Here is a 16673-nt window from a genome sequence, read left to right on the forward strand (position 1 = left end):
CGTCAGTGCAGTTACGGTGTGCGGTGATTCACTCTCATAGTTTATTGTGAAAATATTTTAGATCAACATGTGGCATTAAAGCAATTAATTATTTTGCTGTGTCACAGTTGACTGTCATCTGTTTATAAATGGATGAACAGACATGAAAATGCTAGCTGTGTTCTCTGCTTTCTTATTTATCTTATAACTAAAAATGTATACCGTTTGACTACCTTCACCTGTTTCACCCCACCCCCTTGGTAACCACCAGTCTGTTCTCTGTGTCTGTGAATTTTTTCTTTTTAGGTTCCACAAATAAGTGAGATTATACTTATTTCATTTAGCATAATGCCTTCAATGTCCATCCATATTGTCACAAATGGCAGTGTTTCCTTCTTCTTTCTTTTTATAGCCAAATATTTCATTACACACACACACACACACACACACACACACACACACACATTTTCTTTATCCATTCATTCATTGATGGACACTTAGGTTATTTCCATGCCTTGGCTGTTGTAAATAATGCTGCAATGAACGTATCTTTTCAAGATAGTGATTTCCTTTGCATATATTCCCAGAAGTGGAATTGCTGGATCATATGATATTTCTGTTTTTAATTTTTTGAGGAAACTCCATGCTGTTTTCTGTAGTAGCTGCACTAATTTATAACCCCACCAACATATTTTTATATTTTAAGTAAGATTGATGATACCTACCGTTCATCATAGAGATTGGGAAGTAGCAGTTTTCACTACAAAATTTACGTGTAATTTATTTTACCCTTCATGAAAATAGTTTATATCAGTGGTCTTCTGGCTGTGACCAGTTGTCATGAGATAGTTAAGAGAATAGGGTACAGAGTGAGACAGACATGAGTGTGGATTATGGCTCCCCCATTTAACTGTTTCAGAGCTCTGTTTTCTGAGCAAATGAGGATGATATCAGGGCCTCTGTCCCTTCCTAACCTGTTGTGAGGATTAAATGAAATAATGCCTATAAAGGGCTGGATTCAAAGCAAGCACTTTATAAATGTTAAGTGCCATTACAAGGGGTCAACATATAATTTATCATTCAAATTGGGATACATTTGAAAGTGAAAGAATGTTCAGTGATCACATAAAGTACCAAAGGCATAGCCCAGGACCAGCCCAAGGAGATTGGAACTTCTGGTCTCCTTAGAGCTTCAGCCTTTCCTTTCGGCTTCTTCCCTGGTTTTCCCCGGTCTGTTCCCTGGCAGTGTTGCGTCCCCAGTCTTGATTGCATACAGAGATTCTGGGTCACTTAAAAAGAAGGTACCCCACTCCCCACTTCACCCACCCCCCCCCACACACACACAAACGAAGATGAAAAACAGCGAGTGGGGATTTCAGAAGTATTTGATAATAGGCATAATTAGAAATATACTATGTAGACTGTGAAGTCAGAAGATCCGTTTTTGAATCTTTCCTCTAGCTATGTAGTTTTTTAACATCTTAAAAATCTCATTCCTTCCTTTATAAAAATAAGTATTATAGTATTTAAGTTGCTGGTTTATGAAAGTTATAGATACATTCATAAAGGACTAGCCCAGAGGTCAGTAAATGGTAGATTTCTGTATTGCTATTCACACACTTGGCAAGTCTTTTACAAAAACCTGTGTCTAAAAGAACTAACATATATAAAACTGAGAATTCTGGGCGGGGCGGGGGGAACCTGTTAGAATTCTAGTTACTCTCTCCAGTCAGTCTCTTGTTTTGTGGGGAATTATAAAATTCTCTTCTTCAGTTGGTCTTCTAAGTCTAAAAGGAGTAGCAGAAAATTTGGAAGTCATTGGCCTAAGGGTTTCATGGATTCTCTTCACCCAGAATGGGGTCTAGTAAGGTTCCCATCCGTGGGTGGTTACTGACTGACTCATGCTCCTTCCCGGCCCTCCCCTGCGTGGAGGAGAAGGAGGCCCTGAGAAGCTTGTAAAAGCTTGTTATTCAAGATAGGTCCTAAAGCCTTGTCTTTCAGTTACTTAGGAGATACAATCTTTTCTCCTTAATTAGCCAGGAGGCTTTCCCACTATGAGGATTAAATTTACAAAACCATCTGTTTTAAACCATGTCTAGATTCATCTTTGTGGCAGGCACTCACCTCACATTTTTTGTGGGAGTTTTTACTGGAAATTTGTTGATGTACTTTATTCAAGTTCATATAATTCAAATCATTTAAATATGGCATTTTGCTTTAAATTCTGATTTTCGCCCTGATCTAAGATCTAGCATAAAAAGTTTGACCCACACATAACTTTAATAGAGAGCACTTCATGACAGTGTGATCCTACCATTGTTCCTGTGCTCCGTCCCTGTAAATCTGAGGCCTGTGGGTGAAGGTGCCCCAAGGCCTCGCCTGGGAGTTCGAATGTCTCTTTCTTCCCTACATTCACTTTTTTATTGAAAGCTTATGCTAGGACGCTGGACATCCTGATTTGGCCTTTTTCAAGAACTTTTTTTTTTTTTCTTTTTTTTTAAGGCAAGGCAACTTTTGGTTGACCTCACAGATTACAAGGACCTTGCTAGTTTATAATCCCTTATTTTTAAATCTTTTACACCTACCGCACCTGGTCTTCCTAGGTACTCTCCCATCCAAGTAATAACCAGGCCCAACCCTGCTTAGCTTCGAAGATCAGAAGGGACCGGGCTTGTTCAGGGTAGCATGGCCATAGACAAGAACATTCTTAAGACATTTTACTCCTTAGACCCTCAAGAAAGGATTTGGGGATTGGTTAATTTGTGAAAAGTCTTCCATTTATTGTTTATCAAAGTGTGCCATAGCTAACATTTAACTCATGAAATGAAGTAAGCATTCAGAATATTTTTTTCTTAATAGACCAACTCATAGAAAGGTTATATTAAAGTGGAAATCTTCCTTAATATTTTAACTTTGGTGACAAATCTGCAGACAAGTTTAAAAAGTATTAGATTTAGACGGGAATTTCTATCTCCAGTTTGCAACAGCTTAATTAGGGCTCAAGTTTATGGACTCTTTTGTCTGTCACAAGAAAATTGTTTTAATTAGAAAACTGGTATATTTGAGATGTCATCTACCCAGAACACAGCAAAATGATTCGTATTGCTCTGAACAGTAACAATTTCTAGGACAATACCTGAACTGAGGCCCTCATTCTTTTATGTAACATATTGAGTACTAACCTGTTCAGACCTCCCGAACATGTGGAAAACCCCATGTAATTGTGTTTCCTGATGTAGGTTTGAATATCTTTTTAATTTTGACAACACCTTTGAGATCCACGATGACATAGAAGTCCTGAAGCGGATGGGGATGTCTTTTGGCCTAGAGTCAGGCAAATGCTCTCTGGAGGATCTGAAACTTGCGAAATCACTGGTGCCAAAGGCTTTAGAAGGTTATATCACAGGTATGTTAAGTAATGCTTTCACATGTCTCTGATTAAATGTTCAAACCCTAACTTGTTAAAACCTTTCTCCCTTTCTCATAGAAAATTAGTTCAATTCTATTCCTGCCCCCAATTCTGTGCCCTTCCCTACTTCTTTAAATGTAGCCACTCTTGAATTTCTTGTTTATTATCACTTGCTTTTATTTAGAGATACAAACACAAATATAGTAAATTGGAAACAATTTATTATTTAGTTTTGCCTACCCCTGATCTTCATATATAAATAAAAGCAGTAATTCTTTGGCGATTTGATTTTTTTTTTCACACATCATGTTCTTTAGATTTGCCCATATGATTTAATGTAGCTGTAATTCATACATTTTTACTGCTGTGTAGGATTCCATTATGTGAATATATCACAGTGTATTTGTTCATTTTACTAATGATAAATTTTTAGGGTTTTTTTTCTAATTTCTTGGTATTAAAAAACAGTACTGCTTTGAGCATTCCTGTAACTATATCCTAGTGACCAATTTGTTTTTACCAAGCTACACTCTCCTCTGCACCGTGGAAGCGTTCTCTTTCCCCAGTCAGCTGTAAAATGGTGGTGTGATTTTTTTTTTTTAATTGGAATTTAATTCACATGCCATAAAATACACCACATTTTTTTTTCTTTTTTTCGTAAGAGTTTGTTTGAGTCAGACTGACCACATATGCTGGGGAGCAATCTCTCAAATGCTTCCAAATACACCATTCTAAACAGTACAATTCAGTGGTCTTCAGTATATTCATAAGGTTGTACAGTCATCACCACTAATTCTAAAATATTTTATCACCCCAGAAAGAAATTTCAGTTATTCCCTGTCTCTCCCTTCTTCCCAGCTCCTGGCAACCACTAGTCTGCTTTCTGTCATTATGGATTTATCCATTCCGGACATTTCATATAGATAGAATCATGCAATATGTGGCCTTTGTGGCTTTTCTACTTAGCATAATGTTTTCAAGGTTCGTTCATGCTATAGCGTGTATCAGTACTTCGTGCCTTTTTATTGCCCTTGTATGCTGCACCACATTTTGCTTATCCATTCATTAGTTGGAGGACATTCGGAATGTTTCTACTTTTTGGCTATAATGAATGATGCTATTATAAACATCCTCGTACAGTGTTTTATGTGAACATAAGTTTTCAGTTCTGTTGGGTATATACCCAGGAGTAGAAATGCTGGGTCATACAGTAACTTTATATTTAAAATTTTGAGGAACTGCCAAACTGTTTTCCAAAGCTGTTGTACCATTTTACAATCCTACCAGCATGGTACGAGGGTTCCAATTTCCCAACATCCTTCTCAACACAACACTTGTTATTGCCCATCTTTTTTATTATCATCATCCTAGTGGATGTGAGGTGGTATTTCACTGTGGTTTCAATTTGCATTTCTCTAATGACTAATAATGTTGAGCATTTTTTCATTGCTTATCGACCATTTGTATATCTTTCTTGGAGAAATAAACATCTGTACAGATTCTTTGCCTATTTTTAAATTGACTTTATTATGAATTAAAAGGGTATACTTAAAAACAAAAGCACTATTTTGCATGTTCTATAATTCAGGTTTTTTTCCCCACTAATTCAGAAATCTTCTTTATGATTGTCCTAATTTCAAGAATTAGGAATATTCCGCACAAATAATTTGGATGTATAAACAGTGCTTCTGCCTTTGCTTTTGGCGATTTCCTTCGTTATAAGTATTACCACCTAGAATTTTGCATCGCTTTTTAAAGGCATTCTCACATTAGTTTTAAGGCGTGTTAAATAGAAGTAAAGAAGTAGCTTCTATTTTGTTTTATTTTATGGTTTGGGCCCTTTGGTCACAACACAAACATCTGTTGATTGAGATTTGGTTTCTGTTGGATTTAGTTCTTAAATTGGCACCATCCACCTCCCGCAAATGTGACCCCATTTTTTTGCCCCTCTGCCAAGCAGTCCTGTTATCTTCCCCGCACACACCCGCGCTGTTCTCCCCCACACTTTCCCAGAGCAGGACCTGCTGTTTTATTAGCAGCCCAGTCCTCCTGGCGGTCCAGGGTCTAAATAAAGGGCTTACTCAATAAATCACCAGAACTTTGTTTTAGCTCATTCTCATTGTTAAAGCTCAGAGCGATTAGGCAAGCTCCGTGGTTTTTATCTCTTCATGACCTCATTGGCAGATCAGGCTACAGACTTTCTGGTTAGTTCAAAAGAAGAAACGTGTGCCTTTCGTGTGCAAAGGGGCAGAGGGGCTCTTAAGAAGATTGTGAGAACCATTGTGTGGGTCCTGTGATAATGTGAAAGAAACTTAGGCTTTGCAGAGCCATTGTAAAAAGAAAGTTTAATGTGTTACGCTCACAGACAAAATAGCTGTGTTCAGACAGAAAGTTTTCATATATACTAATTAATATTCAGCACAAGATTCTGGCTTTAATTTTATCTTGTACAGACTTGTTATTTAATGTATTTAAAGTCTGCTATTCTTCTTAGAATTGAAGGTCTTTTTTTTTTTTTTCCACAGCTTCCTTAGTTAGCCTGTGAGAAAAGGTTCAAAAGGCCATTCTAAAATCAATGTAGTCATCTAGCTTGCTTTTTCCCAACATAGGAAGCCTCTCACTCGGTCAGACGGTGCCAGCGGAGCAGAGATTCCAGTCCCAGCACACACGGTTTTATTTATTTATTTTTTGCACAGTAATTACAGAACTATTGATTAAATATAATAAGAGCTCATTTTGGCAAATTACACTTTCTGAGTGTACATTCAATTTTATAGTATAACTCAAAGGATTTCTTTTTAGGAATGTATACATAGATAGATAGATAGATAGAGAAACTCGCTATTTTGTAAACTCACTCATTCAGGAACATTTAGATATGTTCCAGTCGCTGCCTTCTCTGAGCTAACATTTTAAATAAGGAGACAAGTACTAAACAAATAAAATTACAATAAGAGTTGATCAAGGTTGTGATAGGAGAAATATGGTACGTGCATAGAATATAACATCAAAAGGATATACCCAAAATACGACATGCAGACTGAAACAGGAATACCTATCTGACCCTTGTGAAAAACGTGACTGCTTGTGACCTTTTAAAATAAGGGCTAGTTTGAGTTATAAGCAAAGGATACCGGGGAAAATAATAGATCTTTGATGACTTGTAGCACTGAATTCACCAGGGGGCACTTGAAAAAGACAGTGCAATGGGAGTTCTGTCCTTACTGATACTTCTGGTTTGACTTTCTCTTTACCCACTCCTGGCTGTGGCTTTTAACATCCACAGTCAGTGTCCCCGAGTCTTTTGCGATGAGGACAGCAGCGTCCAGGGTAGTATGGTGATCACTGTAGTCGATGTGCTGCCTTTTTATTGAAATTAAAAAAAAAAAAAAAAGATTCTAGGATTCTTTTAATTTGAATTAATTCTTTCTTGCTCTAGTCTACTTTTCTGTATTTTTTTTTTCCTGCTCTTATGTTCTAGGAATTGTTTTTTCCAAGCTGAAGAAACCTGGGTTTTTCTGAGGGCAGGAGACTCGTCTAGCTGTAATTTAGAACAGGCTTATTATGCCGTTACTTGTCTGCTTTCTTCACACTTAACAGTAGCAGCCACAGAACTCGCAGATCCTACCTCTTCTGTTTCTGTGTCTTCCTATAGATATCTCCACAGGACCTTCTTGGTTAAATCAGGGACTCCTTCTGAACTCTACCCAGTCCGTTTCAAATCTAGACCTGAACACTGGTGCCACCTTATCCCAGTCAAGGTACGTATTTTTTCAGGGTTAGAAAGGCAAGCCACGGAGCCTTGTCCCTCTCTGAAGGGGAGAGCCAGCGTGGCACTGCCGGAATAGGCAGAGCTCGCCAGTGGCACCTCCTTTCCCACGTTGTCATTCCTCTTTTACAAAGCTTAAAACGTACGCCACATTAATGAGCCTGTGTGTTTTTAATTGTTTGCTAGTGTAAACCAGGGGTTTTGCTTGGATGCTGAAGTGGCCTTAGCAACTGGGCAGCTCCTTGCCCCAAACAGTCACCAGTCCAGCAGTGCGGCCTCTCACTGCTCCGAGTCCCGAGGCGAGACCCCCTGTTCGTTCAACGACGAAGACGAGGAAGAAGATGAGGAGGATTCCTCCTCCCCAGAATAAAGACAGGAGGAAACCCACGTTTTAACATTTGATGCTCGTGTGTTTTTAGTGTGAGCTCTTGTTTTTGAAATGATTGCTTCAGTCTTTGCCTTTGTTTGCACTGTGTGTTCAGTGAAAACTAGGGAAACACAATAAGCAGATTACATGAAGGCTGACATGATCGAGATGAAAGTTAACATAGCGTGAATGAAGACTCTGAACAACAGAGCACTAGGTCACGTCTCAGACAGAGTGTGCTTTCTGAGGTGATAGAGGGGACAGTCCCAGCAGATTGGCAGCATGAATGAAGCTCGTTTATCTTCCTTCAGGTGGGGGTCCTTGTGTTCCTGCACGCCCACGCCACCCTCCTTAGAATTAAGATGGCTACAGTGAGCAGCGCTTGATGATTCTGTTTCTCTAGTTTCTCTCCCATGCCTGGGCTGCCTTCTACAAGGCACTAATGAACATGAAGAGTCCCAGTGGGGTGACTTGTACAGAGAGGGATGTAGATGGCAATCCTCATGGCCTCGGGAGCACAGATTGAACTGCTGAACTAGTTGAAAGTCTAGTTGAGGTGCTTTACGCATCAGCTGCCTTAGACGGCTTCTAGAAAGGAGCGAGTGCTAATTCTTAAGTACTTAAGTGACATTTAGAATAATTTATAGTAAAGCTGAAATGTTCATTATTAGCCAATGCATTGGTGCATAGAATTGTTTAGGGCTACTTCTGGAAGCCAAAATAGAATAGCATTTCTGCGTGCATTAAATACTTTGCCAGCACTGCCTTTCGCCAGCATTCTAAATCTGGAGTTTTATGGAGAAGGGAGTTGTGTCTAGTTTTAATCAAAGCTATGCATTTCATATAGCGTTTTCATTAACAACAAAAGAGATTCTTATGACCGAATTGCTTGCTTACCCCTGCAGTAATTGTATTTCACTCATTGTGCAATTGAAAATGAACCAAATATCATTGCTTTTAAAAGATGTATTTTTTCAGAATATGAACGGCAATGTTTTCCTGTACATGTCACCTTTTGTACATTTTCATTAATCAAAATGACCTTATTGGGTTTATTTCTGGGTAAATTGCATTTCAAACTAATCTGATGTCGTGTTTCACAGAAACTGTCGTAAAAATGTTGAACTCTCTAAGTGGTCGGGTTTAAGCGCGATACCCAGTGTGTTATTTCATAGCCTCAGAGCCAAAGATGCCGCCGGCAGCCCTGCGTGGGTGTGTTCACAGTTACTTCTCTGAAGGGAGAGGTGTGGCAACATCTGCCACCATGGCCAAACCCCGACTTGATTTCACAGTAGGGCCTTGAAAAGGACCCGGTGATAATGGACAGTTAACTCTGGATCTTTGTTTCGAACCATTGGGACTTGCCCCAGCTTATACATCTAGCATCTCTGGGCCCAGCACCAAGCTCAGCCCAAATCAGTCCTTTTCTCAATCCCATGGGGGAAGCGTGGATGCCTGAGGATGCCTTTTTACAGCTCTGTCACTGTGCTTACAGGGAGCTGCAGGTAAAAACCTTGGCTGACCTAAAATTTTGATTAGGCCATTAAAAACTAATCCACAAAAACATACAATTTTAAGTTTCTTGGAGATAAAAAAAAAAACTCATTCTGTCAGAAATGAGCCATAGTGCAGACTCAGAGTGTTCGACCGGGCACAGATAAAGAGAGGCAGTCTTTAGAGAATTCCTTCTCAGCCTGAGTTCTGGGACACACCCCTGCGGCTGGACAAATGGGAGGAGTCCTAAGCTGCAAAGGCCACAGCCGGTCCCCGTGGGCCTCCAGGAGACAATTCTGACTAGGAGATTGTCAGCTGCACAGGCAGGTGAAACCGGGCTTCCTTCCAAACTGTCCTTAAAGAGGCTGCCTCCTCCCTTAATAACCCCTACCTTTCCCATCTATGTACTTAGAGCGGGCCCAGCAGCGACCTGGAGAGGCCAAGGGCTGCCACAGCCAGCTGTTTAGTTTTCAGAGCATTGTGATACAGCCCTCAAGGCCTGTACATCACCATACACTGCTGGCACGTGAATCGTAACCAGCCCTTTACCAAGTCACGAAATCCTTGCTAAACTTCTTCAGAAACCATCCCTCTCTACCATCCTTCCTTCCCTCCGTGTGTGTGTCTCTCTCTCTCTCTCTCTCTCTCTCTCTCTCTCTCTCTCTCTCTCTCTCTCTGCTATCAAACTTGAAATTGATATAACATGGATTTAAAAGAAAAAGCAACCAAAGACTCTTCATCGTGGGAGCCCCATCGTTGGCCACCCCAGCCACAGGTGTGTGGTGTTTGACTGGGAATGCCCGCTGACTCTCAGTAATATTGTTGGGGTACTGCTGAGAATGCCTAATAGAGTCGCACCGTAGTCACCAGTACATGTTGCTGGTGTAAAGCCTTAACCTGAGCAGAAAACTAGGTTGAGATGTTTAGAAAGATAAATTCTGTTATTCTCCTGAATCTCTCCTAAACAGGTTGGTCTGGGTCTAAAGCTCAGCCCTCAGTCACAATTTCATATAGAAGTCAAAGTGAAAAAATGTTAGGAAATTGTGGTTACAACAGAGAGGCTTCTTGAGAGGAGCGGCACTGGGGGTTTCTTGCGTCCGTGCATGTGCACACATGGACACCCCTCTCGAAGGGTGCTGGTCACACTGCTTTCTGGGGAGTTCGAGCGGCTTTCCCCCCACCCCAAGGGTCAGTTTAGCTATTACTCTTTCAAGCGCGTAGTGTCATTCGGTCAGTAAATTCTTGCTCCGTTACACGCGCAGGTGGCACGAGGCCTGCCATGTTTGACCCGTGTGTGGGAAGGGCAGTGCCGCTGGGGTTCCCAGCCGTGCCTCAGGCACCCACCCAGGCTTCCCTTCACCCCTCCCCGCCGTGAGGCCGTCTCATCCACTTAATCTTCTCATGTGATGACAAGGTGATAAAAGCAGCTTGTCTGAGTGTTGCTGTAAACGGTGCCTTAGGACCCTGGAGAACCTGGAGCACGGGGCAGGAGAAGCGGTGCCGACACAGCGACTCCCGCCCGGCAGTGATGCCCACTGCCCCGGACAACTGTGCAAGTGATGGCCGTATGTTTTGTTCCCTTCGACTCTGTGTAGAGGTGGCGGGGAGAAAACGTTAAGTCGTTTTACCAGGATGAAAGAGGATCACTCCACCTCATCAGCAAAATTTACATGCTTGAAAAAGAATGCCAGGGTCAGCCCTCTGACAAACAAGTAGCCCATGTCAGGTAATTTAAATGGAGATATTTCACAGAGGAGTTGCTCACTTTAGCCCTGCAGACGTCGATAACTCAGCTGTTTGCTAAACCACAACTCTGGCCACTTGGGTCGAAGAGACAGCACAGTTGCTCCAAGTGTAGATGTAACTTTGGCCCCTGGGACAGTCAGAACGCAGTGGGGGTGGGTGTTCATGGGGCATGGTTAAACAGGAAGGGACCTGCCTCAGCCTCTTCACCCTCAGAGGGAGAGAACCTGGTTAGCTTTATCAGTGAGTGATTCATTTCAAGGGTCCTATCTAGCTCCCTGCCTGAGGGCATGTAAGAGAAGGGTCCCTACCCAACAAATCTGAGATGGACCTTAAGACTGTGGGTGAGCCTTGGACAGTGAATGTAAAGATTTAACCCTTCAGTAAGCTTTTGAATATAGAACAGAAAACATTCAGATTGATCAGTGGTAATGGAACAATAGGCAATAGGCTACTTTGGGAGTGGCCCAGGAAGGCCCCCCTGAGAAAGTGACATTGGTCCTGAATCAGACAATTGAAAGACAGATGTCTCCATACCTTCTTAGCATGCCACTCTCTCCCATGGCATGCACTTGGAATTGCTACTAAATTCCAAGGGCCACGCTGTTCATTAAAGCATACATTTTAGAGACTGTTAAGGAATCTTGAGGATTTAACAAAAAACCACACAGCTATCAGCAGTATCCATAAACCAAGAGAAGATTCTAACTAACCCATGAAGTTCTCATTAGCTTCATTACCTTCCAGTTGAACCTACATATTAGAAAAGTAATCACTTTTCTGGGTGTTTTATTCTAGTTTTGTAAGTTATTGGATATATAAAGATCTACTTTTTGTATTACACACATAATATGGACTGGCTTTAGTGGGACTGAAGACTACAGAGGGCCATTTTCCCAAATAGGTTCCCCTTGCACCCAAAACGATGGTTCCCAAGCACTGATGAGCATATCTGTTTATTAGAGGCCCACAGCGGGTGCCAGGGGCCCGCACCATGCAGTCTGAGGGATCCTCAAAAATGTTCCTACCTGTCGTCTGATTCACAGTAGAATGTTGTTAGTTTGACTTCCACTCAAGCCAAACACTGTTACTCCAAAGGAAAATGTCTGATGTTTGCTTAAGATTTTACCTTTTCAAAAAAATCGATCTAAATATCCACATAAATGATAACATTTCTCAGGAATTAGCCTCTTTACATAACCAAGATATCTCTGAGAAGTTAGATAACCTTTGGGGTCCAGTTTTTCCACATACCTCTACACTCACACTATATGCTAAGGAAGAAAAAAACGGGACACAGAACTTTGACCTTCTAGTTATGCCCTTGGAATCCCTGACAAGTACAGAAGCTTAAATGGTAGCAAACATCCATTCACTCATCATGGGATTGAGACAGGAGAAAGCATCCTCATGTATATATAGTCTGTGCAGCTGTTCTCAGGCAAGGTAAAATCTCATCTCATTCTTATATGGCCTTTGCTTTACAAAAAGGCCTATGGAATCCAGCACTGTCTTGACCTCTTGCTATTCTAGTAGAGTGGACTTGGTCCTCCCTGCTTACAGCTGCATTGGAAGCCAATGTGGATGAAATGGAGGGACAGGACTTACCCTTTCTCCACCAAGGGTCTCAATGAGAGAGAACCTCTTGCTACCCCACTCATTAGGACAGGAAACAAGCCTAATGTCCCTCAGCCTGCCTGGCAGGGTCCTGGAAGGACCACTTTGCCTCCTGAAAACTGCCCTCACCGCAGTCCTCCCAGATGGCTCTGGGATTAAATCAGCCCTGGCACACCAGGTGCTAAACAGCCGAGCCACGGAAGCGGGACACTCGTGAGTCCCAGTGTGAGGCTGTGGTGTCGGCTTTGGGCCTCTCAACTCAGAAGACCCCAGGTTTAGACAGGCACCCCCAGGAAGAAACACTGCTCCGTGGGTGACAACAGTTACGTACACGGGTCACCGGTAGGGGGCTTGAGGTTAAATTGCCAGCTGCCCCTTCTGTACCGCATTAGCTTGTTTCTGTCCATGCCTGTCTCAAGGAGGAAATTTCCCCAGATCACTTTTGGGTTTTAAAACTAATCACTTTCACTTCGAACTCACCAGTCTATTACTGCATCATTTCACATGCCAGGAAACCGCCTACTAACAAGTGACCTGATTTTGCTTGTTCATGGCTGGAGTCAAAGATTTTTTGTTGTTGTTGTTTAAATACTAAAAAGGCCGTGAGGACCCAGATAACTTTTGGCTGAAACACTTCTGGGCAGCTGCAGTTCTATTTTTCCCAGTAGTACCATGTCGGGTTCAACCTTCCAGTGTCCTGGAAGATGGAACCACCGACTGGCGAACTGCACTAGCTGCTCAGGCGGCCTGGACTCTGAAGACCACAGTTCAGTACTGTGAGGTCCTTGGGACGTTTTGTTGACCACCGCCACGTTCGACATTATGACAAAAAGAAAAAAAAAAGCTGCGAGCCCGAATCACCTGTTTGTCCACCTTTTCATTTGGAAATACTTTACCCTGATCATGTATTATTAGGTTTTATGTTCAGAAAATATAGTTCTGCTTTTTTTCTGTGTGAAGGAAACGTCAGGGTGCCACATGCTTTAAGCAGTTTAAACAAGCCAGATAAGGGGAAAGCACCACATCTGACTTGCCTAATGTAGACTTTGTTAGACCGAAACACCTAACCTAATGTGATGTATTATTTTGTAGCATCTCAAACTTTGTAAATAAATACCATTATTTTTATATGGAAATTTTATAGAAGAGCTTATTTCTGTATACTTAATTTCCTGGGCTTTCTGAAATTGCTTCTGACAGATAACAGACAAATCCTAAGCAGTGTTTCTCGAAGGATGGTTCAAGGACCACCTGCAGCAGAATTGACAGGAGTGGGGGTTAAAATTTTGCATCCCTCAGTCCACCCCAGACACTTGGAAGCTCTGGGAGTGGGGCCTGGGAAGCTGTATTTTTAATAAACTCTGAGTGATGTTTTTGTCCATTAAAGTGTATCTTTCTCCATTCTATAAGGTTAAAAGAAGGAAAGGGGGAAAAAAGCATCTGAAATGAGTATCAGTTGTGCTTGAGGATAAAAAAAATATTAGACTGATATATGATTTCAATGAGATGTACTATAGAAATAAATAAATAATTTAAAATGGTGTCGTCTCATTATTAGCTGGTGGATGGGGGGTTAATCCATATTGTGCAATGCCTGGTCCCCTTCCTTTAGAACCGAACACCTCCTGCAGCTGAGTCCCTCCTTCAGGCAGTCCTGGGGGACACTCCCCTAGGGGACTGGCTTGCCTGAGCTCACACCCACGTGCAGCAGTGAGGGGGCACAAAGCCCAGTCTCCTCGCCTCAGTTTGGTGTATCTGAAGGGCACTTAACCCCAATTTCAGAGTTCCTCATGGCATTGGCCTGTTCCTCTGGCAACTGCATCATGGTTCAGCGCACCCTCCTCCACCCCTCCTGCTTCCTATACTGTTTTACAGGTGGTGTTTCCAGGAGCACTCCCCAATACGTGGACACTGCCTGTCCCACCTATGGTGGAAATAGGTTAGATGTTAAAAAGCTTTTCTACACTTATTCGTAGAGACATCTGCACCCCTATGCTAACTGCATCATTATTCACAATAGCCAAGACATGCAAATAACTTAAGTGTCCTTTGACAGATGACTGGATAAAGATGTATGTATATGCATTGGAATACTACTCAGCCATAAGAAAATGAAATGTTAATATTTGTGACAATAGGTGTAGATCTTGTGAGTATATGCTAAGAAATAAGTCAGATGGCTAAGGACAAGAACCATATGATTTCACTCATAGAATTTATTTTTTTAAAGCACTTTTTAGGCAAGGCAACCCTTGGCTGACTTCACAGATTGCAAGGACCTTGTCATCTTATGATCCCTTATTTTGTTTACTTTTTAAGCCTACAGCACCTGGTCTTCCTAGGTGGTCTCCCATCCAAGTACTAACCAGGCCCGACCCTGCTTAGCTTCTGAGATCAGACGGGATCGAGCTTATTCAGGGTAGTATGGCTATAGACTCACTCATGGAATATAAAAGAACAACAAACAAACAAACAAAAAACCCTTCATAGATAGCAGACAGCAGAATGGTGGTTACCAGAAGGGAAGGAAGAGGACAAAGAGGGTAAGGTAGTCAAATGCAAGGTGACAGAAACTAGTCTTATGGTGGCGCACACACAACAAATAGAGTATACGGATATGAAGTCCACCTGAAATTTAATGTTATTAATCCTTTTACCTCCAATTAATTTAAAAATGGAAAAAAAAAGGCTTTCTGTGTTAGAAACCTATGACTTTACATTACATCTTTTTAAGGTCATCTTATATAAAGAATGTCTTTACAGTCCCAGAAACAGATCTGAATACAATTTTTAAAGAAGATGCTTATCTACCCTTTACACCAAACCAGCATCAAAGAGAACAACTACAGTGATGAGTACAGAATGCCATGCTTCCAGGCCTCAAGCAGAATTTCTCCTGGCCCCAGGGGCCACAGTGGTGCCTCAACATCTTCTGCTCAAGCAATCCCTGACTGCCAAAGAGAGAGGCAGAAGCCTGTGATAACACTATCTCCTACATTCCAACAAGCTGAGCAGGGTCCATGGTGGGCACGTGGGCAGTCAGAAGATAAAGAGGGATTGGGAGCAACTTAGGAGTCACAGAATAGGGCCAGGTCTTGAAGAACAACACTAGGAAATGGTTAAGAAAGCACTCACTTGAATGTGAAGAGCCAGTAAAGAAGGCATCTCCCCATGAAGACACTCGCTTGAGTTCGGTAGGCTGCATAAGTGATGGCAGTGGTGTGGAAGGTCCAGTGCAGAAGCAGGGAGTCAGGGCCCACACCCTTATCCCGGGGATTTCCCAGAGTGCTGAGTCCAGGCTGGTATCATGCCCTCTCTGCTCGTTCTATCCCATAGAGCCATTTTTTAGTGCCCTTTGGTTAACGTGTCCAAGGATGCATGGGAATAACACTGGGTCATTAGGTCCTAAGGAAGTGCTTTGGCTCTTGTGACCATGTGGTCCAGAGATGTGAACGACCACTGAGAGTGTCATCAGTAGCCATCGGACACACCTGACCAGGGAAGATGTCTGCAGAGCCCAAGCAGTTGTTTACTTCAATATCCAGCTGCTTGAGCTAGGCTCAGCTGACAAAGCATCAGAGAAAAGACAGCCTCAACCAAGAGAGTCTTCTCTGGGAGACAGAACCCCACCGACAATCAACTCTCAGTTCCTTTTCCCAGAAGCTAGCTATTTTTTCACCATTCCTTCTGACGGATGAACTACTGTAGTTACAGAGTTCTTCCATTTCTGCGTCTTCACTGGAGCACTGGAGCACTGGTTCCTCTTCCTTTACTCTTGCATACACCATCGACACCTCCAGCCTTCTCAGTGTTCTCGCCTGTGGGGCGGGTTCCTGTTGTTCTTACTGTGGACCGTTGCCAAATGCCTGGGAGCCCCTGAGCACTGCCAGCTCGACCTTCCTGGGAGGGCTTTCCAGCTTCTTGCTGAAACTTGCTTTTAAGAAATCTCAGAGTATAAAATGCACTTTGGCAAGGATCCACCTGTATCTGGGTGGGTGAAACCAATCCCATCTAATGCAAACTAGAATTCGCCAGAACCGCTTTCTCACTTTCATGCAAATCACTCTCTGACATTTTTGCCTCTGGGGCACAGTAACTATCACCTAACCACTTCCTTCTTGCTTCTTAACTCCTACCTTGCTCAAGTACATTGACATCTACCAAGCTCAGATTTGTTTTCTTCCTTCATGCCCTAGTACTGGGCCATGGCCCCCGAAAGCCAGCACGCAATTAGAATTCATGAGAAGAATGTGAGCTAAAGCCTGAAAATGATGGTTCTGAAAGATACCGTCTCT

The 16673-nt window shown here is 42.2% G+C and overlaps 1 protein-coding gene and 1 non-coding gene across 6 annotated transcripts in view; one reads left to right on the forward strand and one right to left on the reverse strand.

The window, feature by feature from the left end:
* The window catches only part of TFDP2 (transcription factor Dp-2), a 144819-nt gene extending 130900 nt beyond the window's left edge, over positions 1-13919 (forward strand). For all 5 annotated transcript variants that reach the window (XM_016141869.2, XM_016141870.2, XM_016141872.2 and 2 more), the window contains 3 exons: positions 3219-3385; positions 7044-7149; positions 7344-13919. In XM_016141869.2, coding sequence (XP_015997355.1) covers positions 3219-3385; positions 7044-7149; positions 7344-7527 — 457 coding nt within the window. In that variant the 3' untranslated portion in view covers positions 7528-13919. The remainder of the gene's footprint in view (positions 1-3218; positions 3386-7043; positions 7150-7343) is intronic.
* A 776-nt stretch (positions 13920-14695) lies between these two features.
* LOC118602269 lies at positions 14696-14814 on the reverse strand. The gene has a single exon (XR_004950642.1). It is a non-coding gene; the product is annotated as a 5S ribosomal RNA (ribosomal RNA).
* Between the last annotated feature and the right edge of the window lie 1859 nt (positions 14815-16673).

This window comes from Rousettus aegyptiacus, unplaced genomic scaffold (assembly GCF_014176215.1).
Source record: "Rousettus aegyptiacus isolate mRouAeg1 unplaced genomic scaffold, mRouAeg1.p scaffold_m13_p_4, whole genome shotgun sequence".
Lineage (NCBI taxonomy): Eukaryota > Metazoa > Chordata > Mammalia > Chiroptera > Pteropodidae > Rousettus > Rousettus aegyptiacus.